This window comes from Lingula anatina, chromosome 1 (assembly GCF_051362555.1).
Source record: "Lingula anatina isolate TDL-2025a chromosome 1, LinAna3.0, whole genome shotgun sequence".
In the NCBI taxonomy this organism is placed as follows: domain Eukaryota; kingdom Metazoa; phylum Brachiopoda; class Lingulata; order Lingulida; family Lingulidae; genus Lingula; species Lingula anatina.
Window position 1 is genome coordinate 20,439,955 of NC_141767.1, and position 24,972 is coordinate 20,464,926.

Here is a 24,972-nt window from a genome sequence, read left to right on the forward strand (position 1 = left end):
CTACCTACGCTGGATGATGAACGTAAACGATAAAGTAGAGAGCAGCAGCAAGCAGTTATTTATCATTGAGGAAGTATAAAAGTTGTGTACAGGTGTATCGGGAGGGTCTTTACATTACAGTGTGAAAACTAAGTATTTTCCAGGAACACAAAGAATCTCGGCAGAAAAAAGGTATATTTCTCTGGCTGCAGATACATTGAACCGTCACCAAACCCCAGCCTGAAGCTTGCATGGAAAGAAGTGCGTTAGACACCCCCCCCCCCCCCGCAAATATAATATAACATAAAATAATTAAATTTGAATAAAGACGTGGTGAAGAACCGAAATAGTAATGGCAACATTGGATAGGTGCAGTTATTGTGGAATAACGATTGGAGCTTCTAACCTAGCTATAATGTGATTTTCGTTGCATATTTTAGGTAACGCGGGACTGTGGAAAAATAGCTAGAAAAGGAGGTGTTGACTGAGACATTGTCTCATTGAAATGAAGCTACAACCTTCCACAGAAAAGCCAGATAATTCTCAATTTTTGGCGATCCCTTGTCAAATACGAGCTAGCTGTAGACTATGTAATATCACGTGACATCCCAGAAATCCCCGAATTATCATATACAGGAATGCGACTAGGAATCCCCCGAATAATCACATCCCAGCGAGAAAAATCTGCTTATGATTTCAAGGTAATACTACACTGGCATAAAAAGAGCATTTTTAATTCTGGCAAAATCAAGTGGGCAAGGAAGAAGGTGATAAATTATCACTACGAAGATGTTATTACGCATATCTCCAAAGACAAATTCTAGAATCGATCAGATCAACACGATTAATTTGATCACATGGTTCATTTAGGCAGAAAATGGCAATACGTAGAAGCTATTCAGAACAAAAAACAAACGTATTATAAAACTACTTTTTTATTATTGTTAAAGGACTCAAATATACACTTGTAATACCATTCTGACGTTATTTAGCCCTTTCCTTCGCTGTTTTGCTCCTCCTACGATGTAGTGCCTTACAAAATGGCACAAAAGATGGCGTTGGGGTGAAAGAAGACATCACCCGTTTCGAAGAAAACAACTTATAATTCTCAAGTAGCTCACAAAATTGTATATGATTAAAAAATAAGCTCGAAATTAACTCATCTACACCGCTCTATCTCAATAGCCGAAATCAAATAAATTTAACCAAAAATAACAAGGAGTGCTGCATGGCGTTGCAAATGAACACCCTGCTGCTTTGCTTATTTTCTGTCATATCTATAAATATTGACTCGCTGTGAAAGCGGGTTTAGTTTACAGCCAGAATGTTCGGTCATACACTTCTGCCTTGCGTCGTAATGAAAGCAACCTGAACGCAAATAGTTTCTCAAGTACAGTGAAGATCTTACTTATTTGAACTACGCTGGAATCGCTGGTGAGCGCAAACGGGCCCGCTTATAATTCACTTATTATACATAATAAAGATACATACATATATTAAACTTTACCCCTGAGAATCATAGGCACGCATCTTTCGGGTGACTAACTGTCCTTGCCTAGGATACACAGGGTACCGGCTGAATGACAGGGCGCACGAATCTACAAAAGTGAATATCTGCGGTTAGTTGTTGAACTTCACAACTAAACCGCAAAATATTCAATTTTCCAGGCTTGACATTCAGCGTAACGTTACCATGGAAACTTAGCAACATTTTCCACATTGCCATCAATCCGCAATATGTTTAAATAATGTTCCCTGAGCTTTATGATGATACAAAGAAGCACCACTAACCATCAAAATGGACGATCTCTTTCTTTTCTCGCAGTCAGAACGAACGAAAAGGGGTTTCGTTGCCAGGGAACTTGGTGGCTGATTTCAATAGTTGAACTTCCCAAAATTAACAAAAATAACAATGAATAACAAACTAATTGGCAGCCTAATAGTACCAGTGCTCTTTTCTAATGAATGACCACCTTTTGCGCGTTATAAATTGGCTCGTCTCCAAGGTAAAAAAATAACCCCTATACTCAACTAAGACTACATAAAAGCCAACAGTAACCGTCGAATCTGAAACTGTAAAATACAAAATTGTATGTCCCGAAAGCAATACTGACTTTCACTAAAACGCTAAAATAATATTGTTATAGTAGTATCGATAATACAGTGAAGATAATACTCATAATAATTGTACTCTACGATTAATAGCGCATCGGTCGCCCTGAACGTTGGGTTACATCCGTATCATGTTAAAAGTATGCCAGCTATTCGTCGGTGGTATAAAATGATTCCGTGTTGATCTTTGGGTCATGGAATCGACAAGGGCAATTGTGCCCGGACAATACAAAACGGTGATAACAGTAATATTAGTACATCGACCCCGACCCAGGTCAATTCTAATAATCCCTGATAGGTTGTCGACGGAGAGAGCCATCCATCCAACCCCGCATCTTTCCAGTGCACGATGTTTCAGTACAAGACGGCCAGGCCTTGGTATAACGAATGAATGACCTCTCTTTCTCTCTTTCGCTTTGCCTAGCTTCGAGGCTGCTATCTACTTTCTTCCAAGTAAATATAAAATCAATACAAGCGTCTGCTGGCTGGCTGGCGGCTTCTCTGAAAGCCTTCTTATGAATACACATTCGCTTTGATTGGTCGTTTTTTTAACATGGCGAAATTTTTATGAAAATGCTTTGGCTCTTCTAAGGGTCGGTCCATAGATATTCAGTTGCCCACTGAAATGATGAGGTAGCAAATGTTTTTGACTCTCCACTATCTTTCAATGTGTAAACATCACGATCGCTTCCTCTTCGTAAATCCATATTTTGAAACTGAACAGATCAATCATCTTTCAAGCAAAATATTATCGTTACCATCGTAAGCATGAATCATGGGAGTATTTTTAATCTAAAATTGAAGTATACATAAAACATAATCCTTTAAAAAAGTACAAAAAATGTCTAAAGAAAATGTTCGTGGCTGTTCCCCTGAACAAAAAAATTGTTGAGGTAGTAACGTGGAGGCGATCAATCGCTACTTTTGTGCACACAAGGTACGGTTCCAGATTGCACAGTACCCGCTCCCCTCGGAATCGTAACGCAATCAAGGTACCCGTTATGGGGAGGGAGGCTAACAGTAGTATCCTTTTTTTGCAGGGTTAAGCTCGAAAAACAAAAAACAATGTATTGCAACATATCCTCCCGCTTCCTAGAGTTGTTCAACAATTTCAGGCTGTTTGGACGTTTTTTTAAACTTTTTGTAACACATAAATCAAATCCAGTTTTTGGGACTTCAAAACGTCGTAGTGTACTGACAATGACAGTAATAATGGATTTCTTTGTTTTTCTTGCTTGCATATTGAAACTAAATCTCTTGAGAGCTTCACACGCCGCATTTTTTTTGGAAAATTTTCGCAAGTTTATCATGACGATGGGTATCCATTGTCCTCTCCCTCTGACTGTTTCTTTTGTGGACAGTCCGCAATCAAATGATCCGTTCCCTTACAGTTATGGCAACGTTTTGGGAGTGGGCCATGTGGGCACTTTGCCGCCACGTGGTTCCCAAAGTCACCACAATTATAGCATCTGAAACATAAACATTTCATTGTTATATATAATTTTGTTTATCATAAATTCACTTAGTGCTTTTGATAACTTCCTCAATATATGATTTTTTTCCTAAACAGTTGTTTTCGTTTCTTGAACTTCGTTTTTAATCTCTATAATTTCTATGGCTTTAGGTCTTAAAACAGCTCCCTTTTGTTTTGGTCAAGTATGGTACATGGCATTCGATGATAAGTCCATATCTTGTTTCTTTTAATTTTGCCAACACACTGTGCGTAGAACCGTTATAAATGACGGTCAATAAAAAAATCTGCTTTACAAACGCTGTCCATGAGAAAGTAGCTATTACTTTGATAAGTTTGGTAATACGTCTAGTCCCTTTGTGCGGGCGCACCTCGTAAGTGGATACCCTGACCCAAAATTCAGATATTACGTAATTTACCGCCGCTGGAAGAGTCAAACGGAAACTCCCAAGGAAGCTACGCCGAAAAAAGCTTTGAGAAAATTACGTAACTTAACTGCACACGTGCCATTTAACCGATCTTTTGTGCTCAAATGTCAATTTCATTTATTTATCATGACGCATATTTCACCTTAATATGTCTATCGTAGCGCAAGACAATTACGGTTTGAACTGGAAAAGAAGTAATTTACGCACCGAATTTTTCTAAATTTCTTCCTGGAGAGGGGTCTTCTTTCACTGCCCCGAACGTCCAAGCCTCCCGGTCCGCTCACGTATGTCGCCTCCACGCCTTTGTCTGATGGCTGGCTTTCAAATTCGACCTCTTCTTCATCTGCTAAACTACGAAACCCGTTCTTCTTTATCCGGGACTGAAAATATAAGGAAAGAGAGATAATATGGGATTCCCAGAAATGACAACGTATTTGTTGATTGTCCTATGTTACAGGGAACATGGCAGTTAAACTATTTCGTTAAGCCTAAGGGGTGGGGGAGGGAGTCCGGGGATCATACCTCTTGGGCGAACTTAGGCATGTGCCCGAGAAAAAAGACAACAAATGACAAAAAGAGAATGTTCCGACTATTTCCATGATACTGATTTTAATAAAGCTTCCTCAAACTCATATCGAGATTGGTTGCGAGATTGCAAAATGTGCCAAAATTTTACATTAAAATTTCTCGTTACTTAGCTAAAGGGCACTTGAATCTGTCATATAAATATTTTTTCTGTAGTAGCAGCTAAACTTACTAAAAAAAATAGACTATTCTTATTAATCATATTTCACAACAATTTTTCTTATGAATCTTATTTCACAAACACTTTCCTCGTTATCTAAAAAATAATTAAAGTAAAAAGAGCTTGACTATTTCAGATATTCATATCTATTTAGTAGCAAAGATGTTTTACGGCGATAGTAATTTTTTTTACAAATCCCGTCGAAATGGTATTAAAAAAGGCATTGTATTTTTTAACAATTATGAAAATAATGAATTACGACTCATTCCTTAGATAGTTATTTGCAAATTGTCTTCAATCGAAATGTTGGTGTTCTTTTTGCAAGCATTGTCATCGCCAAAAACCATTAACAAAACTTTTCTCTGCAGAAACCATAATGTTTTAATTTAATTTTACATTATTTGGCTTATTAATTCAATATCCGTGTACCTTACATATTTTTCTCCCAGGTAAATCTCACAAAAAACGGAGTTTTTCTATTCTTCGCAAGAAATGATTGAACAGTTAATGAATAAATACACAGAAAAATTTCTATTCCCCTACAGTATAGTCAAAATTTCTTCGATTATTCATATCTTCAATTCAAATTTTTCCTCACGCCTTCATTTACATGGTTAAAATAATCTTTGTTTTTCACTAAACTGAATAACATAAAAATATAAAACATAAATATAACATTTTGCTAACCAACGGATAGGCCTACTTAGCAATTTCATTTTCTGCAATCATCACAGAATTTGTATACTCTTGGTAAATATTTAAAACATCTTCGACTTTGTAAAAATATTTTCTCAAAACCCGTTCAAAATTCGCCATTTTTGCACCTAATATCACCAGAACTCAAATTTTATTTTTAACTTTATCACTCAATATCACGGGGACTCATATTTGATTCATAACTTTCTGTTTTAAAATCTCTATCAAATAGATCCACGGACGTCCTTTCTGTGCTAACAAAATTTCGCGGGTTTTGTTTCAACAGGCAGAGCGTACTACCCGTACTGGTGACCTAGATCTAGGAGGCCAACAGACCACTGGCTATTGATTCGAGTGGTTGCTATAGTAACGGTCAGTTCTCGGCATAATGCAGGTTTACTCTAGGTGTGCGTTATGCAAGACTCGAAACCCGAGCAGTTACGAGGTGCCAAAGAAATTATATTAGTCCCATCCGCACTGGTTGTACGTGAGACGAGCTAAATAATTTTAACTCGTTTTTCACCTTGCAAACCTGCCAAATTATGTAAACATGGCGCTTTTAGACATACACATGAATTAGGCAAATTTTAAGGTTACCAGCCAAATGAAAAGGCAATAGCCAGAGGTTAGAACTGGTAAACCAATATTTCATAGGCGTATATATATATATATATATATATATATATATATATATATATATATATATATATATATATATATATATATATATATATTACTGAAGTCCTAAAAATACGCTAGTATGTTTATTCCAAAAAACAGCGATTACATATATCCGATCCCGTTGTATTTCTACACGTTGAAATATAAAATATTATTAATGAAGGTGGAAACATGTTCTTGACGTAACATCGTTTTTAAAATTGCATGTATTTGAATAAGATAATTGTGTGTAAGCGAGGCCCTGAATGCAAGTCTACATGGCTTGTGTCAATTTAAGCACAAAATTAACTTTCCTTTTTTTTTGTTTTACTTTCCCCCCGGTTTCTTTCACTAAATATATAAACCACCCCGACCATGGCAGAGTACTGAGCATTGTTGTAGAGTAATGTATTTATCCTGTAATGAAAGGAGACCGTGGCGAGGTGCGGTCAGCTGATCGACTGACCACTGGAATTCCAGCCATTTTAATGTGTATTTCATACGGACGTTTTCCTTTTGACTACGGAATAAGATCGGATATCTTTCAAGACAACTTTCTAGATGCAAAGAAAACTGATCATTGTACGCTTCGTTTTATCAAATATGGTGTGAGATTGCTGTGAAGTCCTTCTTACAAATTAGGGGATTAATGTGTTAACTTTAAATTATTTATTTTACGTTAATATTGGCCATTTACAGTTATTTCTCTTTTTATAATTTTTGTACGACAATCATTAAGATCTTCCAGTTTTCATTTTCAGTTTATGTTTTTCATTAAAAACTACAATATCACAAGATTTGGTAGACTGGGTAAATGAATCAACAATTACCTTCAAATTTTTATAGCAAAACTTCCACTTTTGACAGGAAAAATAACTTTTCAATCTTTTTTTCACTTTTTTGAAAAGTCATTGAGTGCAGTTATTTTCCTTTGTGTCTATTACACGACCAAGTTTCTCTCCGAGATAGATTATCACGTGCATTAGATTCTTTCTAGGCGAACTCACCTGAATTTCTCAATTACCTGACTTACCAGATTAGTTTCAGACGGAAACTCTCAGCTATTTTAGATTACGTAATGCCCAAGATCACGTCTTTTGTGGCCTTTAAGAATGCCCTCGAAGGGTGGGCTACTATATAGGTCGGAATCAAGATAAATGGAAGTTAATAATGTAGTTTAACAGCGTAGAAGAATAGGACTGCTTTAAAGAAAACGTGGGAATACTGGGCTTGGATATCGAATATCTTTGTGGAGTTTAAAAATTATTTTCATAAAGAAACGGGAAAAGCGGCGGACCTTTTTGTCGCGATAAAGAATTTATTTTTGAAAGAAATTTCTTTTTAGAGATACTTAACGAGTACATTAGTAAGTAAACAGTGTTTTTAACTGTCCAGTTAAATTTATTTTTGCTGCGAATCCTTTTTTCTTCTATACGGCATGGATTTGTGCGCTCTACAAAAAAAAATATGTAGAGTATAATTTCTGAAATCTGGGATACATTGGCTTAACACTTTTAAGCACAAAAAGCTGCATGATAAGTAAGATTTTTCTTTAAAAATTAATTTACAAATTCTTTTCGTGTCATGGCACTCGCGATGTGACAGATAAATAAAAGTTCGGCTGCTTTGTTTCCTCACATTTTAAATGGGGCATTTTATACACCGATTCTGTATTCGGTCACTGGCAGAAAATCATATGAACATTTTCAGCAACGTTTCATTGCGCTATAGGACCCATTTTAATTATCTTTAAAGGTGTAGAAAAAATAATTAAATAAGATCTCAGTTGATAAAACCTTTGTATTAATGTATTTTCTTTTCCCGTTAATAAATTCGGCCTGTTGAGCTCACTGTCAAAATAGCAATGAACACTGACAAAAAATCTAGAGAAACACTTATGTTGTTATTATAACTGTTGCCTTCAATCCCGTGACAGTGACACAGCAAACATAAAAATCATAATAATTGCAAAAATGCTGCCGCCATAAATCTGGACGGTTTAAAAATCCTGTAACATCACAATTTTAAGGGCCGGCTATTTTTATTGTGAAAATGCTATGATAACATAGGCTTATAGACAGACAAAATAACTTGTCAATTCATACGAATTTACATGATCAATATTCCTTCCCATTTCCTCACAAGGTCGCCTCCTTTTTACGCTCATTCACTCACTCTCTATCGGTTTGTACTTAGGCCTTAATAACCTTAATGTCTATAATTATATTGTTCTATTTCATCGCATTTGACCGCGTCTTGACCTCTCCTTTGTTTGACTGGACAGTCATGTACAACCACAGAATCGAGTTTCGATAAGCTACATTCTACTAGCCTTTTTCATGTACTGCCGGTTGTTAAATATTGCCTGTGTCAAATAGAAGGTTCTTACAGAAACTGATTACCTTATATCTCCGTTCTGCATAATATCATTGTATGCCGAGTGTAAAAATATGTAAGCATATAACATATCTTTAATCCATGTTCAGAATTCTGATTATTTACGAATATCAATAAAAGAAGGGAATAAGTCTATGACTTACACAAGTTTAACTAGTCCTTGTCCAATCAGTAGAAAAAGAAAAATCACCATCATAATAAAGTCGTCGTTCAGTTACCTTGCGCATGGAGAACTACAATATTTTGCAAATGCAAAGCAGACATCAAGTTTGCGAGGTTCGAAACTACGGCTACCAACGGAAAGGACACCTGGCGGCCATTTAATTTTATTTCAATTTATTTCAAAAGACCTATATCGGTATATGTGTATGTTTGTTTGACGCCATAATCTAACACTGAACAAAACGCACCTTGTTTAACTACCAGTTACCAGTATAATATATCTACAACATAACAAAAACTGAATCAAAATTCAATTCATTCCCCCGAAATGTTTCCTCAATTTTCAGCACAGACAGTTTCAATGACGATTCCCTCTTCGCAATGCTAGATATATACTCAGACAAGAGGAAAGATAATTTCTAATCACTAACATTACATTGGAAACTTTTCATTCTCGTCTAACTAAAAGAATTTTAATCAGTAATCAATAAATGAAATAAAATTTGGGATAACCTTAAGTTTTTAATGCATTTTTTGTATTTTCTGAAAAAATTTAAAGCCTAGAATGGTTAAAAAATGGTCGTTAACAATTATGCTTAAATTGCAGAGTAAGAGAGAGAGTTCCTTTATTTTTTTATTCTAAATAATTCTAGTGACTACTCTAGTTACATGCTTTTCAAACGAGGAAATTACTTCATGTTTTGTTCTACAAATGCCCTACTTACTGAAATAAAAATTAAAATAAAGAATGCTTCCTTAATTTATATTCATAAATTTTCATATAAGTATACAGCGGTATTGCTGCAAGAAAATTGCTGAACACTCCACGGAATTTTTCATTTACTTTTGACAATTTCTATCCTTTGAGAGTTTCTTTAATAATTTTAAGACAGGTCTGAAAATTATTTTTTCACATCAGGAATTTGTCATTTATATACTTTCATTCGTATAAATTTCATTGCTAGGAAGGTGTTAAGAAATTCGACGACTGATTCAGCTCCCTTTTCCAGCGTGTAAACTTATCGCCAATGGTGCCTCAGTCAGAAAATTATCTCTGTAGTGTGGTTAAGATGATAAATAGTCGACGCGTTGACAGAGCATGAGACCCTGTCCTTCGACCTACCTGATGGACGAACACGTCCGCACCGCCATCATCTGGTGTGATAAAACCATAACCTTTCACAACGTTGTACCATTTCACTTTCCCCCTGCGTCGACCTGGTCCCCCTAAAATAAAATAAAATCATATTTATCCATCAAACTTTTAAAAAAAATTCGGCTGAGTAGACTAAGGAATAAATTGCATTTTAATTTCTGGGATTTATAATTTTTCATTTCATTAGAAAAACGTTTTAAGGTGATCTTTATCTTTTTTATGACCTGAACATGTAAATGTTATTAGATATTCTCATTTCCTCTAACTTTAAAACAAGTCCCCTAAAACGTTTGTTTATTTTCAGGTAATGTATCAGATAATTTGTAATTCACTAACTTATTTTCTGTGACTCTACATACACTTAACCTGAGATAAATTTCAGGATTTTTCTCTGTTCGCTCGAAGTGTTAAACACCTATTAGCCAATTAACTCCATCTTTTCTCTTCCTTTGCCTACAAAAACATAACTCGTATTTCAAACTTGACCTTCTCTCCACCGGTATACCCTAACGGCAAGCGTATTGCACACAATATTGTCTCATATTGCAACAATTTTCCTGGTGTATTTATTTTTCACTCGACTTGACCCCATCTCACCCTGGCTCCCTCTCATGGCCCGATCGGCTAACTGACCTCGCGTCAAGTAATGCCGCCGTTGTGTGGCAGAAAGACTTCTAAATGGAAGACGTTGAAGTAACGGACGGAGGCCATTGAAACCAAGATATTCTCACGGCGATTAAAACTAGAATCATTACATAATCGTACCGGGGTAGCAAAAATCTAATTTTAACCGACACGAACAGAGAGATTTCACACAGAATTTTGAATAAAAAATGTCGGACTGTTGACCTGGAGCGTCGGTGCTCTGACCTGACGTAACCTTACAGTTTTGTTTTTCTGGATGTTGCTAAAGTTCAAGGGAAATTCTTTCGGGACAAATGACAAGGAAACACAAAATCTTACAAGTATTTTAAGTTACATGTTAAATATTGAATCTTTACAAAATCACTGACAGCATTTTGGGAGGCACTCATTCAAATAAAAATATAAATCTGCAGGTGCTAAGTAAAATACTATAGGTAATTTGATGGCAGCACAGTGATCTTCTTGTTGTGTTGTGTTTTGTTTAGTACTTACAAATGTAATTAATAATAATTGAATGCAATATAATTTTCTTCGTTGTCACTGAGGTAAATGCAATTTCTTTTTTCATCTAAAAATTTGCTACAGTTTACACGTATTCCCCCTGCTTATTTTCATCTCAAAAATATTATAAATATAATTAATTACACAGTTGTGACAATCAAGATCAATAAATAAACGATGAATATCTTCGCCGTTTTAATATAATATCGCTATATAACCACTTTCAATTTTTTCGACCTTTTCTTCTGATACATAGAGTGCTTTTACTTCACAAAACATGGCCATATCATCATGAATATAAACTGGATAAAAGCTAAAATATCTTTTAAGTACACTCGTCTTTGTTTACTATAACCAGGGCGGGCCTTCCTCAAACTGTTGACCTCCTAGTGTACGCAAAGAGAAAGAACTAATAACCATTCTATTTCATTCTAGAAAGGTCTTATCTGATCGCGAGGAACTTCTAATTTACCAACAACACGGCTCGGCTTGACAAACATGCACCGGTTCACCCCTGTGAATCTTTACGCTCTCATCCTCCTCCTCGAGGTTGCACAACATAGAGAGATCTGCATAATGTTGCCATGGTTTCTCGTGTACCTCATAAGAGCACATTCAGATGCAGCCAGGAGCTAATGAATTATTTTTGGCTAAGAAGCAGAGAACTGTCGTCGTTACATAATTTTATTGATTTTTATGGAAGACTGTATAGAACGGGTGAGCACTACTACGTCTAGTCATATTCATACATATTCGCAATATCGCACTCCCTCTGTCTCAGAAATTGCGAGGCAGAAAACACCACTAAAATCACCAGTTCTCTGGAATGTTTCTCTTTATTTTTGTTCTATTGTTTGGCTAATTTGAAACAGTCACGTTCTGTAGATCTTGTGTATCTTTCCTCAATGGGCATCAGTTTCAGTTACATGCGAAACATCCCACCTTATTCCCACTGAAATATATTCAGAGTCAAAAATATGACCCGACCAAAACCTTAAGTATTTCATAAAGAATTTAACTGGATTATTTTCTGGCTTCATAAATCTTTTCTAGAGCCATAGGTAGCAGATATATTGTGTAGAAAACTACTCTCCTCAGTTTTGTGAGGTTTAGAAAGTCAGTATTATGGGGGACCCGACCTTTAAAAATGAATTATAAAAAATTCTTCACTGAGTACATCAAAATTATAGTGAAATAATCTTCAGATATACTGTGATCACTGAAGGAAATGACAATTAACCCGACATGCAAAAAGGGGCACACATTAACGCAAAAATTTATATATTTTTTTAACCAGTGAAGGAAAAGCAGTTTCATGAAAACTGCCAAGTATAAAATTATATTTCTGAAAACAGTTGGCTTTAGAATAAATAAATATGAAAATAACTATTATTAACTAAAATGTAACCGTAGTATCTAACACAATAACGATAGCTCATTAAAACAATTTTATTTGATGCCTTCAAAGTAAATCCTGCTCACCATGAACGCTATGAAACCTTCAACCGAAAATCAATTTTGAAAAACTTGGCTGTCTTTCCTCAAAATAAATTGACCAGGGGTGTTTAATATATATCTAACTAGGTCATGAAGTTGACCTATATTCTTGACCATACCGTACACTGCCCTAAGCTGCTAGTATTAATACATAAAATTTGTAAACACACCATTATGTTGCTCATTCCTATCTTACTGCCATGCGCGACCTCAGAGCTAAAGTGAAACAGCACTCATTGATTTTTTTTCTCTGCTTAGATGTTTATTACATATATTGTTGATAATTTTTCTCCACCTTAAACTGACCACATTTATAAGTCATGAATAACGGTTAACACTTCACTTAAAATTATTCAGATATACAAAGGCATGTAAAATATAAACAATGCTTTTGAGATAGCAGTTGGGGCATAGCTCACACACGTTCTTCAATGGTTTGATAATTATATGTCAGCTGCAAGATTCTTCTCCTCTTTCTCTTTGTGTCGGACACAGATGGGCCACTTCGTGGCTTCAGTAACTGACCAGGCCCTAATTTGAAGCCAGCTGCTGTGAAGATTTTACGACCAGGCAGGAAAAGCCATGAGCCCACAGGAGGGTAGGTTTTTACAGGCAGCGATAGCCTCTAAAAAGCAACACCGTGAATGTATTAGAGTTGAAATATACTCCTCCCATTAACATTTTAATAGGACTGAAAATATTCCTCGTGAATTTTAAATTAAAATATAACCAAATGTTGGGGATATAAAAAGTCAGAAAATTCTAAATTTTGACCCTAATAAAACTTTTAATATTTTTTAATATGCTTTAATTTTTAAGAAAGGACCAGCGCTTGACCACTATTTTTGCTGTTATCTTCTATTCATAATTTATGGTGTTTTGACCTTTTACCCTCCTCCTTTAAAAATGTCCATACTTTTGATGAAATGAGGTCGCATAACTATGCTCGGTTTAAATTTAGGGAAGTCCTGCGGGGAAAGCCGCATACCCGTTCAAAAGAAAATCAAAACAGACATTTTATTAGGATTTTTATCTTGGCGGTTTTAAGGTCTATAAAAAGTATTACTGTTGCTTCTTTTTTGACGTCGACATTGCAGCACCCAGACTAAAACCAGGACCCCGTGATTAATATTTCTGTAATCTGATGATACCGTCATTTATTATTTGTTCTCTTTTGTCACAGGAAACTGGTGAAATGTTTATTTCTTTGGGTCAGGAGAAGCTAATTTCTCCGAGTCCCTCTTCACCTAGCACGCTCAATTTGAACTGGACTAGGTATTAACCTCAAAGATAGACAGAAAAACACAGAATACAAGTATAAAGAGGTACCTAACCCGGTATAATACACATATAATTTTGGGCACCAAACACTACTGATTTTATGCGGAGTAGAAAAAGGTCCAGCGACTCTGTTAATTTCCCGCCTTCCCCCCTGGTCAATCCTCTCGAAAAAGAGTTCACTTTTTCCCATGCTTTATGTTCACGGTTCCCTAAGAACTATGACATTCTTTGAGCTGCACTCAAAAACAATGAAATAAGAGCTCAAGTGCAGATGACCCAAGTGAGTAAAGCCTTCAAAATATTTTCATTCAACCTTGGCGTGTAATCTTGACGAAAGCAATGCTTCTTTTCCGATGACATGGCTTTTCTTATCTGGTACATCAGGCTTTCTCGCCTCCAGCTGCGGCAGGTCCACGCCAGGAAGACAACAGCCAGTGTTCAAACTAAGATTTCATAAAATTTTACAAGAACCCTATGAACATGTCAAAGTTACTGACCTAGAAAAACATGGAAATCAACATAATGGGGTCTCTCACCGATGGCTCTTGGCTACCGTTGTCAGATGTTATTTTTGATTTTCTAAAATAACATTGCTTATTGTTTTTAATATCGAAAAGATAAAATCTAGTTATATAAAAAGCAAGTAAAAAGGTCAAATATCTTTTTTTATTTATGTACCAAACAGCATACTGATTTAATCAAATTTAGAGTTTAGTTGCCTTCCCTTATCAATCATTTATTCCTAAATCAAAATATTTTCTTTAACTCTTTCTGTGCTGTACTATTCCTAAACAGTCAGATAGTCATCGGAAAGACCATATAAAATCAAAGAAAAATAAAATATTGCACATTATGTGCGAGTCAGATTCTAACTGCAAAAATCGTAAGTAAGCCAATTTACCATAGAATATTAAATATTAAGGAATGTATAAACAATATATAAATTTTCAAACATCCCTAAATTTTTTCTTACAAGAGCAAATTTCTTATTCTTATGAAATATCACAACTTCAACTGCCATAAAAATTAATTTATAAACTTAAATATTAACTCCAGCAACATTTCAATAACTTTTGTAAAAACGAAATAGTGCAGATATAACAATTCAACTAAAATTAATTCTAGCATCTTAAAAACATCAACAGTTTCGCTGAGAATTCAAGAGAGTACTAGTGCTTAGTTTTGGTTTTATAACGTCGAAGAAGCTACAGTATCAAGCCTATATTCATCACCGAAAACCAAGTCAATGACCAGGGATAAATAGGTCGACGAACATACCTTAACCCATATTGAAAGGAACGCAGCAATTGAATAATATATTTGACAGGGTCGCCGCACCCCCTATTAAGTGGTATTTATAATACACAAAGCTGTTTGGAAGGAGTCCAGAGCGTTATGCAACTCTCTAAGTATACCTCTCTTGCTCGGTTAGGTTGATTGTCCAAAAGTGAACAAGACAATAAGTTAACTTTTCTAATTAATGTCCGTAAAAATCCACATTCTGGGCCTAACAAGAACCAATCCCTTCCAAGTTAGGTAAACTATTTAACCTACTTGCGTTGGATCTATAACTATATTTTGCTACAATTTTTCAAACACGCCATGCTAAATAGAAAGTATGGTGAACCTGCTACAGCCATATTTTTCCCTGTTCGTGGGGCCCGCCTCGCGCTACCGCTACTCCTCGGAACCCAGTACTCCTCGCTGTTTGGGACTTCTGGCGCGTCATTGGACGTCGAGCCAACACCGTATCCCAAAGCGTCGAGCTTAGACCAGCTTTAGCGTGAATAAAGTCAGATTGTGAATGGGACCAGCGTTACGGCGCCTTCTCAAACTACTGTAGCCTAGCACACGCTGGATCGTAGTGCGCCATGACACAATTCTCTTATACTGTATGCGGAGCATGCGCGCTTCCTCGGCGTCCACTTTGAAAACCGATTTCGAATATTGGCCTAAGATGAACGTTTTTCTTATGTTTACCTATTTTAGTGACAAGGTCAACAGATATTTTACATAGAAAATGATCGCAGGTTAAGATGGCCCTATTCAATGGAGCTTTGCGGTAGCCATTCACGTGAAGCACTTATAGGGAAATGGCATGAAATTATGACCTAGGTTATTATTCATTCAGCGTTGCTATTACTAGGTCATCGTTACTAGATACAGGATATAATTAAATACATTATGATTAAGCAGAAGGGGTTGAAGGTATCTACGTGGATATATATCTGAAATGACAGATATCCCTTGTTTATCATCTGTCGATCAAGCCCCAAAGTATGTGGCATTCAAGGGCTTCTCCTTCATACTAGTTTGCTGTTCATTTTATGACCTTTGCTCTTTGACATATTTAAAGCTTAAAATTCGCCTGAATCCAGGATTTGTCTTCGCCAATGTTTTCTTTCATTAGCAGATGCTCAGCTGTGCAAAGTCTAATGCAAACAATATTCTTCGCAAAAACGATTCAAGATTATGATTATAATAATAATAAGGAAATAAGATCAACCTAACAGAAATTAAAACACGAGTTGCCAAACGGAGATGGACTATTTAAACAATAGGTGTGATTGCCAATTCCCGATGGTTTCGTTTATTTTTTAATCCATTTTTTTTTTCATTTTCCAAATGACAATTTCTTACTGGAAACTGTTTAATTTTGAAAAATTATTTTGGTGACCACATGACGTACCCATACAATATGGGCCAAGGTACCCTACACAGATTTCTTTCTCTCTCTCTCTGGGGACAAATACACATATAAATTGACGCAAGGAGCACTGTTCTAAAAAATTGCGCGTTAAAAAAGACTACAGGTCATTACCCTAGAATAAGAGAGGTACTACAAGTTGAACATTTTCCACATACTTTCTTCAAACCCATACAGAAAGGCCTATTTCTGTCAATGGTACTTAAAAGTCTCACATCAATATTCATCTAATGAACACCGAAAATGTAGTACTACTAGGACGCTGCTGCCAAATAAGACTGCACCTTTGGCTTGCTAGCACAAGAGATCCTCAGACCTTGTGTCTTTGACCTCTCCCTGTGAACCTGTATCGGGCTCATGCCAATGCATCACGCCTGGGAAGCATGCGGTAGATGTGTAGAACCAAGAGCTACAATGCATGCCTGAGATGTTCCCATGTACATAAATGCGTAGCGTTAAAACCACAAGAAGGTTATGAACAGTACGTAGTGACCTCCAGTAGATGATACCAGTTCATAAATTGCCCCCTAACAAAAACTGAACTGGCACAACGCACGTTGTTGTTTGGCCTTGTTGTTTGCATCTGTGATTGACTCAACGAAATAAATTGGCTGTGTGGGCCCTAATCTTAGCCAGCGCTCAACTTCTCTTGACACACATATGCACCGGAGATATTAATACAAAAAGTTATGGAACCTATCTTTTTACTGAAATAATAAAAAGGTTTCGAACCTGAGGCCATGGTCGTTTAAGTCACTTCGGCGGGGGAGCCACCTTCAGAGCTGTGCTGCTTCCTTCTACACCTCCGCTTCTCCCTCCGTCCTTCAATCATACGACGTCCTACGTTAAGTACGAGTCACGTGACCTGGAATGACATTTTTTAATACAGCTAATTAAGCAATCGTCTCATTGGCTCATTTGAAGCTGAACCAATCGCTAATCGCGCAGCACAGCAGAACTGTCACAACGTTCTTAAGTAGGCGACCACGTGCTTTCTTCCCTTCCTTTTGGTGCCAGCCTCTCATTGAACCCTTTGCGTTAACTGTTGACACCAACGGACTTGTGTAAACACAACGCGTTGTCGAAATTCATTCACTGATTTAACCAAACTCGAATAGCGAGGTTAGCGCACTATTTTGAGCACGTAGCTTTGCCGCTTGCGGGCGCTCTAAAGCGCTGATGAATGAACTGATAGGCATTAACTAATCTAGGTCAAAGGGCAGGCAAGATACCACGCCAAAGGGAGAAAAAGCTACGATTTGACGTACGCGCAAATTTTCACTCCAACAACCACTATTTAAAGGTTACGACCGGATAGTGTAACACAAGAAAAAGCATTTTAAGAACATTTAGAAAACTTTATATCTTTCAAGTGCAAATATAAGCGCATTATTTCAATAAGATAAATGAGTCAATGGGGTTAGTGATTCAACTGTTAAACGAGGTCCCAAAGCGCACCGAATAAATTTAACACAATAACTTTTCTTACTTGCCATAACTTTTGGACATTTTAAAGATAACGCCAAAGAAATCGAAGATTTCCAGAAAATTTTATTTATTAAGTGCCATTCTTTGCATACGCTTTCCTTTAGTATCCTCGGGCTAATTATCAAATTAAAGCCGGCAATGTTGGTTAAATCAATGCAAATAAAATATATTAATTTATCTTATGACATCGGTCATATAATTGGGCCCATTTCCTGTTTGGTCAGTAGTGATTTAACGGCCAACGATAATCACTGACCGTGGCGCTTTTGTATTGAACACAACAGCGCTACGGCCCTATTGAAAAATAGAAACTTGGTGTTGTTCACTTAAAAAATATTATGAAACTGGAAAACTTACTTTAGAAACGCTGAACTGACTCTGGTCACCTGGTAAAACAGCAACGACACCGAACCGGGCAAACAACACAAGTGGAGAATGAAAGATTACAGAATGACCGGAAGTTCAGAATTGGCGGGAATAAATGCTGACCTTGGCGATGGCCAGATACTCTTTCTCTTCACACAATGACTTTAATTTATGGATTTTGGACCAAGGAGGTGGGGAAAGCAGTGGGTGGTGGAAGGGAAGAATTTGAATGCCTTTCAAGGTTTAAATTTCAGTGAGAAAAAAGGGGCTTTAAACCTGCGGTTCACCCGGTGCAAGAGCTGAATTGATCATCAGGGTTATTTTTAAATTGAACGATTTCTTTAAAACGACAGCTGAAATTGCATGATTAATCCTTTCATTATTACCCCCTAAATTAACAGGTTCAAAGGCACCAAGTAATACATTATGACATTCAAATGGTTAACGTGTATGTAAACTAACAAAATATACATAATATAGGCGATATTTCATTTTTATGTATGTAATATTTCATGTTTTGTATTTTGTATACGTTAATTTTATTAATCAACTCTGATCCGAAATAAATTTAAGAGCAATTATTCAAAACAGCCATTCTTCTCATCACTTTTCATATACATATTGCTTGTGCATATATGTTTCACTCTTCTTTTTGAAATCAATTTAAAGAAACCAGTGTATATAGACAGCTTATAATTTACCGATATAACACATTAAATATTTAGGAAATGTGAAAAGTGCATTTATTTGAAAAGACGCACAATTTGCTGCGTTTTAAAATTATTTTAAACCATATACGGAATTCCTCGGTTCGAAAGCAGTTTTTTAATTTATTTCCTCCCCACAAGCAGAAGTTAAAATATATTGAAAAACCGGGAACACTAAACTTTGTAGCATACAAAAACGAAAGAAAAACAATGCCATTCTTAAATGAACCCTTCCCCAAAAAGTGCATCAGTTTTACAATTACCTGCTTACAGCCGATTATGTTTTAAATCTATTCTTCTGTTATTTTATGTTCTAATTCCACTTTTCAAACCTAAATTGTGATAAAAAGATATCCACATATTAATCACATAAAAATAAAACAGAAAACCCTTTGTTCCCCTAACCCCACTCCATCTCGAGCCTACTGAGCGTTATATCAACAAACATAAATATTGTCCGATTCAGTCTAGTTTTCTAGTTTACAAAATGTTTGTAACAAATAAATCATCATCTCTTTTAGATTATTGATAAACAGAGAGCAGATAATTTTTCGAGCTATTCGGAAAATACTGGAAATTCTATATATTTTTCATTGATCAATCACATGGTGAGTTGTATATTAATAATAATGAAAAATACTGGTTAATTGTACTGGTCAATTTCTATTTGACCTATGTGTTTGCAGGTCCTCTTAATCATATCACCCTGTACAAGGCGGGAAATAACGAGAAAACTTGGCTTATCTACTATTGGCTGACCTCACCTTATTATATTTATTAGAATAATATATTAATCAAAATACAAAAAGTAAATTAATGTAAAATTTATTATGTGAAGATATTATTAATTACTTCAGTGTTATTTTATTACATTTAATAAGAATACTTCATTAGTGTTTTTTTTCCAAAAAAAAAAAAATGAAGTCAGGGATAAATCACGATAAAAAACAAGATATATGTGAATCCCCTGAAGTCCCAGTTCCAGTTGGGATGTGACCAGATCACAATTACGTTTCCTAAATCCAGAAATCCCCTGAAATAGGAAGTGCAAGAATTTGATTGGGTCAGATAATATAAAAAATTTGAATTACACCCTTCATAATCATATTAACAAAACAATCAGTCCTATGAGAACCCCTTTTCTCGCTTACCTCTTGCCTTTTCTCTTTGAATATGTTATATGTATCGTGGTGTGACAAGAGATTAAAAAGCTATTTACATGCAATAGCCTTTTTCCAATTTAAACAACATATTTACGTTTTCCAGTCTTTCTGCTGCTCTAGTCGTAAAAGTCAACTGGGCTTGCCGCTATCAAATGTCACATAACAAGCACAACTAAAACATCACATGACTCAAGGTATCAATTATTTTGGACGGACGCCAACGTGTCAACCTGTTGTAGTAAACTAAGCATTTTTGAGCGGGGTCTTTTCGGAAACTCCCACGCCATATTTAGGAAGGGTGTTAAGTTAACTATAACGTCTTTCGGTAACCGAGAACTTGTGTTCGCTACCACGAGACTCGCATGGCTGTTACAAACAAGAGTTATTTACTCCACGAATCTCTCAACTAATGCCCAACCCTAACAAACAGTATTTAATTCTACGTGTTTCGGTAATTTCCCTACGTCTAGAAGCCGCCTTCCCAGTTTGGTTAATGAGCATGTTTCTATTTTTGACGCATTTTGAAGTTTCCTGCTCGGCAGTGTGGATTTCATAATTTTTCTTATGTTCAAAATCTTATGAGAGCAAGGTCTGCTTTCATTCTGAACAACGTTCTCTCTTGTTCTCAGCTTTGCTTGGCTTTTATTTGAACTGCTTGATACATAAGTTCATTGTATCGGAATTATGAGGGAAAAAACAATCGAATGATCAAATTGCACCCCCCCTCCCCAAAAAAAAAAAAAAAAAAAATGGAGGGGGAATACTGGAAAAAGAATGCAATATTTCTAGGAGTTCTATTATTTTCTTTGCTATCTGCAGTAGAATTCGTGTAAATAGAATGAGGGGTACTGTGCGTGTGTGTATGTGTGTGTGTGTGTGGTCTATATACGATTCACACCATCAGTATTATGTAAGAGGCAAAATTGGTAAGACACTTTGTCGTTTTTGCTTGTTTGCATATGGAGGATGCTGACAACTTGCTGATCTTTATTCATTATAGAAAATTATAGAAAAAACTTGTGTATCCAAAATAACAGTTATGGTTACGATCAAACTATGCCATTGCCACGGTATTACCAAAGAACACATAAAAATCTTTGCAGCTATGCATTATCATAATTTAGTTTTGTTAGTTTGCAGAGTTGCTTTCATATTGACATCAATGCATAGAAATTGATAGTCTTACAGCTTATAAGATAATTAATTTTCGTCGTTGACATGGCAATTGGGGTGAAAAATATTTAAAAGAGCATTTATGTATTTCTTGCAATGTTTTTAACTAAAAGAATACTAAGGGAGTGCATGAACACAGGAGAGTAAAAGAGGATTTAAAAATAATGTTATATAATTCAACGGTCCACCTAAAAACACGATTAAAATCTTATTGACCTACAAAACAACCGGTAAGGGTATGTATTCGACACGATTTGAATATAAAATATGACAATAACACGCATAAATGTGAAATAAAAGAAAAATTTGGCATAATATAAAAACAAATATCCAGCTTATACATCTATGTACCGGTACCAATCATAAAGTTTTTTTTATCGCGTCAGGTAAACCAAAATTCCATAAGGGAAATTTAATTTATGCTGTAAAAACTTGATTTAAAATCGGTTAAAACAGTTCATAAATACAATCAAAGTACAGATGAACAAATATAAAAAATCATAATCAATGGAATGAGCATCGAAAAGAAGTCTTTCATGCTAACGGAAAAACCATCACGAAACCCCCCCAATGTCACTTCCCATTTTTTTAGAAATCTCAACTAGAGATAAATGACTTAATTGTGTAGTTATTAAGTGGTATTTTTAGCATTGCATTAAGTTTTATGAGACGCAATATGTCAAAGTCAAAACAAACTTGCATATGCATGATATCAAAATGACAGTCATTTGTCGTGCTCTTCGCGTGTCACCAATGCGATAGCGGCGATGTCAACGACCGGTGTTCACATTTTAAGAATTCAGGTACTGCAGCTTGTAATCTAACATTTTCCATGAGATCAAATAAAACTCTTCTTAGTTTTTTTTTGTTCCAGTTACAAAAATAGTCAAAAGTAAGGGAACCCTGCTTAAAAGAGATTATTAAAAGGTTGGGAAGGTCTTACGTGATTTAATGGGTCATTGGTATTGGGTGTGGTTCTCCCTCCCTCTCAACTCTGAAGAAAGAAAGGGGATAAACGCACACAGCTTTACATCAACAGAAAAAATCTAATAATGAAAGATGCCACAACATATATTTGTCTGTTTAGTTCTTAATGCAGGTTTAAACGCTTCTTCTTTTCTGTTAATGTATTTTTCGGTTCTTAAATAATTAACACATAGATGATCCTGCTTATGGCATGGTTGAGAAATTTAATGGTTAATGGTTTTATGTGCAGATTACGTAGTAAAAGAACGAGAGAGAGAGAGAGAGAGAGAGAGAAGTAAAAGCTATGGTTTTAGTTAAAACGCTTTTTTTCCTTCATATAAACCTGACAATGTATTACGAGTAATAAATTCATAATCATTTCCGGGGTTAAATTTCTTATCTCATTTACAAATCACAATTATAGTGCAGAATAAATCTTTTTCATAAATTACATGGGTGCGTGACATAGCTAGTAGATACAATGCGCATTATTAATAAACATCGTGAGGATTTCTCCTTCTAATCCAAAAAAATGAACGAGATTTCAGGACCCAAGTATTATAAAAGTTCATAAAAAATAAAAGTCAAGGGTATCTCTCCAAGACGTTCGTGCGACGATGCACTATTCAATCACGGAGAAATATAACATGGCGGGGTAGCAGGGGCTGGATGGAAAAGCTACACAGCGTATGCGCTCGAACATTCGATACTATGACGTAATATGAGAGGATAAAGTAGAACCCTGGATATGCGGTATAGAATAAGCCTGTATATACGGAGGGTTCTCGGAACTTCCCAGCTAACATTGTACAATATGCATTTACATTATCTCCAAAGAATAGTTTTCGCTAGGAAACTGACTGTCCATAAAAATGTTTTCACGAAAAAGAGATAGGTGGAAACGTGGAAACATGCACCCCATGCAGTAGCGAGACATCCAAGCTTGTAAAAATTAAAACTAGGCGAGTGATCACACAAAAAAAGCTTCAAATCCTCACTCACGTTTTTAAAATCCCACTTCGTAGATCATCAGTATCCGGGTCTTTAGATCACGCTTCCGTGTATAGATTCCTTGTAGTAATTTCCGGGCGCCAATAAATTAATACGAGGTCAGTGGATTTTAGTAGTGGTCATAGTCCTTAAATATAAACATCCAGGGAACCAGCAGAACAGAGCAATATGACCTTTGTCCAGGGAGATAACATTAAGACCACATTGTGGTCAAATGGCTCAAGAATATTTATGCCTCTTCGTAGCTTGGCGGTGAGCAAGAACAGTTGCTCTCTGGCAACAGTGGGGTCTGGTGGGACCCGCAAGGACCGCAGTCAGCTGAACGATGTAAAAGAAATAATATAAGGTGCCTGTTAGCTATATGACTCTGGAATTTCAGTAACTATTTAAATCGCTCTCTGCTCTCATCTGGTTGGTCAGCTATATTTTGCATGTTATTATGCAATATCCTAAAGCGGAGTCGTGGCCTGGAGGTCAACTAATTACGTAATACCATTTAGATTACACGCTGGTTCTCTGTGATAACTTAAGGTTAATGACTGCGCAGTGCAATTTGCATATTATTCATCTATATTAGAGTGTCCACTAATCTAACTGACCACAGGCTACTAAGGATATTGAACCTGACCCCCGGCTGGACTCAGGCAGCTGTAGCTTAGCCATGATAGCGATGCTACTGAATCGCACTATTTGTGAAATGAACTATTAAGAGAGTCGTCTTTTTCTCATATACGACTGGCACTTGTTTACGTGTTCTATGTTTCGTCTGTAATAAAGGTGTTTGTTATTGTTCTGAGACAAGTGTTTTTTTCTGTGTGTCTCTTTCTAGGCATGATTTTTTTCCTTGACTTTCTACGCTTCTTTTTTCGTGGGCCAGTGAGATCTGGATAAAGCCGGAAAAATTGCATCGGGTCTGCGTATGAGTCAAATCAACATTTAAATGTACCAGGAAATTAGATCTAGAAAATGAATGTTTGATGAAAGATTACCTCACTTTTAGTGAATCTAACGAAGTAAACAAGCCCAAAGAGTCAAGGTTAATAATGCCAACAAAATTAAGAGAAACTGTTTTAAATGATGTTTGGAATTAAAAGAAAATGGCTAGTCATTCACATGGTTATTCGCACCTAGGTTATGATTAAAAAAAAAACACTTCATACATATGTGTAATGATGATGCATATCTGTATATATGTCATTTTGTTGCTATTTATAAAGTTTTTTGTATTATTACTATTACTATTGATCCCTGTACAATTTCAACAGCTCAGTTTGATATAAAGAGTATGAATAAAGAAATATAATATATAATATAATGATAGCATGATTTAAAAATTTTGGTATGTTTACTATTGAACCCCTTTTACTGTGCTTGTGCGTGTACGAGTGACCAGCTGAAAATATTTCTATACAGACTATTCGATTTTATTGTTTAATTGTTCTCAAAATGTATTTACTGACTTAAATTGATGATGAAAATTGTTTATGTTGTGCTAATAATTTTATTAAATCGCTTTTTCGTCTAGTTTTATACATAACGTAAAGTTTAAAGGTTAGAGTTTGTAACAAAAGAACAAAGTTCCTTTCTCTTAAACAACGAAAAAAGACATGCAGGCCAATAAGGCTTTTAGTTAACGTTGGTTAAGTGAAAGCCGGTTTGTA

At 35.8% G+C, this 24,972-nt stretch overlaps 1 protein-coding gene across 5 annotated transcripts; it reads right to left on the reverse strand.

Moving 5' to 3' along the window:
* Positions 1-896: 896 nt before the first annotated feature.
* Positions 897-23,691, reverse strand: LOC106151061 (protein lin-28 homolog). 5 transcript variants are annotated; one of them, XM_013524147.3, is made up of 6 exons: positions 23,303-23,691; positions 22,278-22,328; positions 17,170-17,302; positions 9,774-9,877; positions 4,198-4,370; positions 897-3,560 (listed from the first exon to the last, which is right to left on the reverse strand). In XM_013524147.3, the coding sequence occupies exons 3-6, from the start codon at positions 17,177-17,179 to the stop codon at positions 3,398-3,400; spliced, it is 450 nt and encodes a 149-aa protein (XP_013379601.1). In that variant the 5' UTR covers positions 17,180-17,302; positions 22,278-22,328; positions 23,303-23,691; the 3' UTR covers positions 897-3,397. The 5 variants fall into 5 exon arrangements, with proteins under 5 accessions (XP_013379601.1, XP_013379599.1, XP_013379600.1 ...); XM_013524145.3 differs by lacking the exon at positions 22,278-22,328; XM_013524146.2 differs by lacking the exons at positions 22,278-22,328; positions 23,303-23,691 and adding an exon at positions 18,283-18,426.
* Between the last annotated feature and the right edge of the window lie 1,281 nt (positions 23,692-24,972).